This window comes from Elephantulus edwardii, unplaced genomic scaffold, assembly GCF_000299155.1.
Source record: "Elephantulus edwardii isolate Elephantulus edwardi_28Jun2011 unplaced genomic scaffold, EleEdw1.0 scaffold00148, whole genome shotgun sequence".
In the NCBI taxonomy this organism is placed as follows: domain Eukaryota; kingdom Metazoa; phylum Chordata; class Mammalia; order Macroscelidea; family Macroscelididae; genus Elephantulus; species Elephantulus edwardii.
Genome location: NW_006399898.1, coordinates 5,125,671 through 5,131,045, shown reverse-complemented (window position 1 = coordinate 5,131,045; position 5,375 = coordinate 5,125,671). Strand labels below are relative to the sequence as shown.

Genomic DNA, 5,375 nt, shown 5'->3' with positions numbered 1-5,375 from the left:
TAAACTGAGTCCAGCTGGCTAATTCTAAATACAAATTTTTCTCACCATAAAAAAAAAAAAAAAAAAAAGAAACAGGACTTGTCTTTCATACATAACACTCAATGCACTTACAGAAAACCCACTAAGGAAAGGTGTCCTGTTACTAATGAACACTGAGAACTGCACAGGAGGACGCTGGAACCACCAGAGATGCCAGTCTTTAAGTCAGCAGCACAGTTCCCTGTGGACGAGACCCCCAGAGCTGCCCTGTTTCTGTTACACGGTTCCTGCCACGTGCCACGGTGTCAGAACCAATTCCCGGCGGCCCCTCCAGTAGACTCTCAGAGGCTGGAAATTCACACCCAGGAGGAGACTGCCCATCTAGGAGCAGGTGGTGGATTCGAACCACATGCCTTTGGTTGGCACAGAAATCCTTTACCACTTTTACCAGACCGATAAACAAGCCCTTAACTCTGCTTGACAACAGGATACGGACGAAGAAAGAGACGGGGATGACACATAGATCTCCTGTCTACCCACTGCTGGTTCCTCTGTCACCATCAAACCGTGTCAGTCCATACTCAAGGTCGTCAGCCAAGTGACAAGACCAGCCTGAGCTGGAGTCGACTGGACAACAGGTTTCTGGCTCCCCAGGGAGCTCTGGTGCTGCAGTGGTCAAGGCACTCTGCCAATGGAAAGGTTACTAGTTCAAGTCCAGCAGCCAGGTCTTTCCCCTCTTGGGAAGAGGAAAGGCTTTCCTTCTGTAGAAGGGTGCACAGCCGCAGTCTGGCCAGCAAGCACCCACCAGCCACTTTGAGGAAGGAGAGGCAATCATCTTCTGGGAACACAGCCCTGGAAACCCCAGGGGACAGTTTACCGTGACCTACGGGGTCATCAGGAGAAGGAACGGATAACTGATGGCAGTGGGTTTGGTTCCATTTCGGGTTTCAGTTTGCAACACTCTTAAATAGGTATTTAACTTCACAGATAAGTCATAAACTCTGCTTTTATTTTAAGAGGTCTCCCAACATTCGTGCTTTGTAAGCAAAAGGTAACAACATTTGCTTTAAGGATCAGACAAGGCAGGTCCAGGGAGACGGGAAACAACGGCCGACAGATCTGCTGGGGAGGAAAAAAGCTCTCTGCACTGTGACAGTGAGGGCTCTCCCCGCTGCACCCCAGGACTCTCCACTGCTGAGGCCACAGTGCACCCTCCAGAAACAAGAGTGGACTTTCCAGAAATGCAGGCTCGTGACACAGGCGAGTGTGGGGGCAGGCGGCAGCCTTCCTGGTGCACTTGCAGTTTCATTCCTTGGTCCCTGCCCTTTGATTTTACAAAGTGGCTGAACGGGCATGGCTGTAGGGATGACCCAGCCCCTTAACCGACTTCTGGAGACATCCATCCAATGAGGGCCCCGAATGAGACGTTCAAAGCTGCCATTTCTTTTCCCCGACCTGAGTCTCCTCAAGCCTTCATGCTCCAAGACATCACGACCAGGACAGCAAATGAGGGTAGGGAGCAGCAGGGTCGCTCAGGAAGCAGCCCCCGGGGTGGACCGGAACCCCTGCATTTCTCTCCCTTGGGGTTTCGCTTCATTCCCGCAGCTTCCTCACAGGGGGTCTTAGACGGCCGCGATCTCACCAGCCTACCCTGAGCCCCTAGGCCAGCTTTTCCATGAGAGATTCTATCCAGCTGGCTCCGTTCATGAGCTTTGTGGTGGCGATGACATACTCCGTCCCTCCGTCCTCCAGCTGGGAGAGAAACCGCAGCGCAGCGATCTCCGCATACGTCACGCCCCCGAGGAAGAAGATGAGAGTCACGCGGTTTTCCCCAGGTTGTCCTGAAACACAGATATCCCAGAGTCACCACGCGTTTCAGACACCACGCCGGCATGAGGTGCTGAAACCCGGCGACGCCTGGCGAGTTCACACTCACCACGAGTGTGCACGCACTATTTGTTCAGGAACTTGAACCACCCCTCCCCGTGCTAAGTGCTTTGTATGTGTGTGCCTGTGACCTACACGGGCGTGTCTATGTGGAAATACAGTCCTGTGCACCTTGGCCTTTTCCTTCCCAGTTCTTAAAAAGCTTTACCATTCACAAAGAGGAAAGAAATGAAGGAGTGTCTTGGGGCCAACATCATTTCCATGGAAACTCAGGGATGCTGATTTCAATCTCACTGTTTTGTCTGAGGCCTGAAATCCCCGACTCAGCGGTTGCAAGCCGCAGCCCCCAGGGAGGAGCAGGGTGTCCAGGGCTCACAATGGCCGTAGACTGGCCGGCTGGGCACACAAGCCAGCGCTTCACAAAGGCTGGCCCGCGGCTCACACTCACGTTTCTTTTGCAGGCCTGTGGGCAGGGGCTGCCGCTCCTCGAAGTGGGGTCCCGGGAGGATGCGGAGAACCTCCTCGATGCTGCGCCAGCCGGGCCGTGAGAGCAGCTGCGCCAGGCGCACGCTCAGGGGCGCGTAGCCGCTGTACACGTAGGATATGTCCGTGGGGTTCTGTTCCACAGAGAGAGCGGGGTCCTGAGAGGGCCTTCAGGGACCCCCCCAGTGTCCTCCTCCCACCAGCCCCAGCCTCCAGGCTCAGGGGTGTCACTCAGAGCACCCCCCGGTTCTCAGGAGGGACAGTGCAATAAACAAGCTGACACACAGGTGCCCTGAGTCGGACCCCGGTGCCGCTGACCGCCCACACGTGTCCGGAGCAGAGCTGGGCCCCGCAGGGTTTTCAGGGACTGATTTCCTCAGGAACAGACCGGCAGGCCTTTCTTCCCAGGCTCCCCTGAATGGACCTGAACTGCTAACTCTGAGGTTAGCTGCGGGGACACGAACTGTTGACCACCAGGCCTATCAGCTGCTAGTGGGAGTATAAAGCCGTGGAGACGTCTCGAGAGGTAACCTGGCGTCCTCACCGTGAGCACCAATGTTTATCCCCCAGCACTCAGCCATCACACCCTGAGGCCTCTGTCCTGCGCACGCTGGACAGACAGCACAAAGCACACAACACAGTGTCACGTGGATAGCAATGGACTAGGAACGTCCTGGATTCCCTTCAGCAGGGACATCGCCAAGTAAGGGGACTCAACCCAACCCCGGCCGCCAGCTGGACTGTGACACGTGAGGAGCCTGGGGCGCAGAGGACGACACTCTGAGGGCCCCCAAGGCCGTGGTCCTCACGTGAGAGGTCTGGGGGCCGAGGAGGACAGCACTCAGGACCCCTGAGCCTATGGTCTTCACGTGAGGTCTGGGGGCAGAGGGGGACATTCTCAAGGCCCCCAAGGCCATGGTATCATGTGAGGAGCCTGGGGGGGGACAGAGAAAGGTACTCGCAGGGCCCCTGAGCCTGTGGTCCTCACGTGAGGTCTGGGGTCAGAGGGGGACATTCTCAGGGCCCCCAAGGCCGTGGTATCATGTGAGGGATCTGGGGGGTGCACAGGAGGGGGCTCACAGGGCCTCTGAGCCTGTGGTCCTCACAGCTTGCCACATCTTTATCTCGAGGATCAGGATTTGACCCAGCAACCTTTTGGTCAGCATTTCCACACTTACTCCAACACACCACCAGGGCGTCTCGAAACGGAGTCACCACGGAGGGCTCAGACACACCGTGTCCCATGGTGGGAATGGAGGGTGAAGTGCTGAGGGGAGCCCTGTGATGCACCCCATGTAGTGCAGAAAGCAGGGATTGCAAGCTACTTCCATAAACCAGAGGAGGAACTTAGGGCCCCGAGTGTCCCCTCCGCGTCCCTCACAGGGCCGTGGTACCCTAAGTAGGGGAGGACCTGATGGCAGCTGGCAACACCTTCCCTTTGGGGCACAACAGTCCTTTCTTGTCACTGAGAGAGGACCCTATGGGTCCTCTACTAACGTAGCTTCTGCTGCATAAACAGGTCTAATACAGTCCCCTACGAAATACTGAGACAAAATGTTTCAAGAGATTTATAAACAGGAAAGAAACGTGGTGCAAAGCGAGCCCTGAGGTGCAGACAAATGGTACAGACTATGCCCTGTGGGTGAAAAGGCAACCGCCGGGGCAGTGTCTGGCCTCGGATGTGGACTGTCTACACTGACTGACACAGCGGGGACACTGCACGGCAGTGAAGCGGGCTGTTCACTACGTGTGCCAGGAACCGACAGCTCCCGGCGCACAAAGCTACCTTTACTGGGTCCCAGTGAGCTTGTAACCACCGTAAGAGCATCTGAGACAGTGTGAGACTGCCAAGGGCACACGGGCACCAAGGGGCACGCGCTGCTGGGAAGAACTGCCCGCCACGGAGCTGCACAAAGCTGCAGTGCACACAAAATGTCTAATACAACGGAATAGCACGGCGGGCCTGCACGTGCAGCGAACGCCCTGCTGGGAGCAGAGAAGCTGGGCTAAGAGGTGGGAGGCCCGGTACCCGACTCTCGCCCCCATGTGGGTGCCCTGTGGGACCCCCGATCCTCCTCACTCTCCACCGCGCTCACTGCCCGGCGGTGGGGGAAAGCCACAGGCCCTGGCCCACCGTAGGACTGCATGGTGACGTCACCGCGCCGACGGAGGGCCTGAGGGAAGCAGGGGGCGGGCGGCACCGAGGGCTAGGTTTCTACTGCCCACCTTCCTGTCTGCGGTGGTCAGTTCCCGGGGAAGGACATCACGCTGGTACAAGGTCAGCGAAAGAGAGGGAGACTCGCTGACAGTGACTAGCGATGGACCTGGGCCCGGGTGATGGGGTCAGGATGGCGCAGGATAGGGCAGCACTGGCTCTCTACTGTCCAGAGGGTCACCAGGAGTGGGCATCAACTCCATGGCTCTGGATAAATGATCTGTGCTGTGAGTGGTGAACGGGCCGGGCCACCGATGCCCTGGCCTCAGGTCATCACGGCTGCTGAGCGATGCCAGGCTGATCCTGACACAGGAGGCCCTCAGCTGGCCCACTGGCCATGCCAGGCTGGCGTCTTAATGGAAGAGGGCTGCCACGTCTTTCTCCTGTGCAAACAGCTGGTGGGTTTGAACCTCCGATCTTGTGTTAGGGTGCCTGACCACGGAGCCGCCAGGGCTCCTATACAGCATCGTGATGAACTGTGGCTAGCCAGGCACCCAAACTGAGTGCTGAGTGCGGCGAGGCCCGTCTCACCTGCTCGTTGGCGCCTCACCCGCTCACTGGCCCCTCACCTGCTCGTGGGCCCCTCACCTGCTCGTTGACATCTCACCTGCTCATTGGCCCCTCACCTGCTCGTTGACATCTCACCCGCTCATTGGCCCATTGGCCCCTCACCTGCTCGTTGACATCTCACCTGCTCATTGGCCCCTCACCTGCTCGTTGACATCTCACCTGCTCGTTGGCCCCTCACCTGCTCGTTGACATCTCACCTGCCCGTGGGCCCCTCACCTGCCCGTTGGCCCCTCACCTGCTC

General features: G+C 57.7%; 1 protein-coding gene across 1 annotated transcript in view; it reads right to left on the bottom strand.

Moving 5' to 3' along the window:
• Positions 1-1,638: 1,638 nt before the first annotated feature.
• The window catches only part of VPS33A (vacuolar protein sorting 33 homolog A (S. cerevisiae)), a 35,632-nt gene continuing 31,895 nt past the window's right edge, over positions 1,639-5,375 (bottom strand). The window contains exons 12-13 of the mRNA XM_006894705.1: positions 2,315-2,483; positions 1,639-1,820 (exon numbers count right to left, since the gene is read on the bottom strand). Of these exons, the coding sequence (XP_006894767.1) occupies positions 1,639-1,820; positions 2,315-2,483 (351 nt within the window). The remainder of the gene's footprint in view (positions 1,821-2,314; positions 2,484-5,375) is intronic.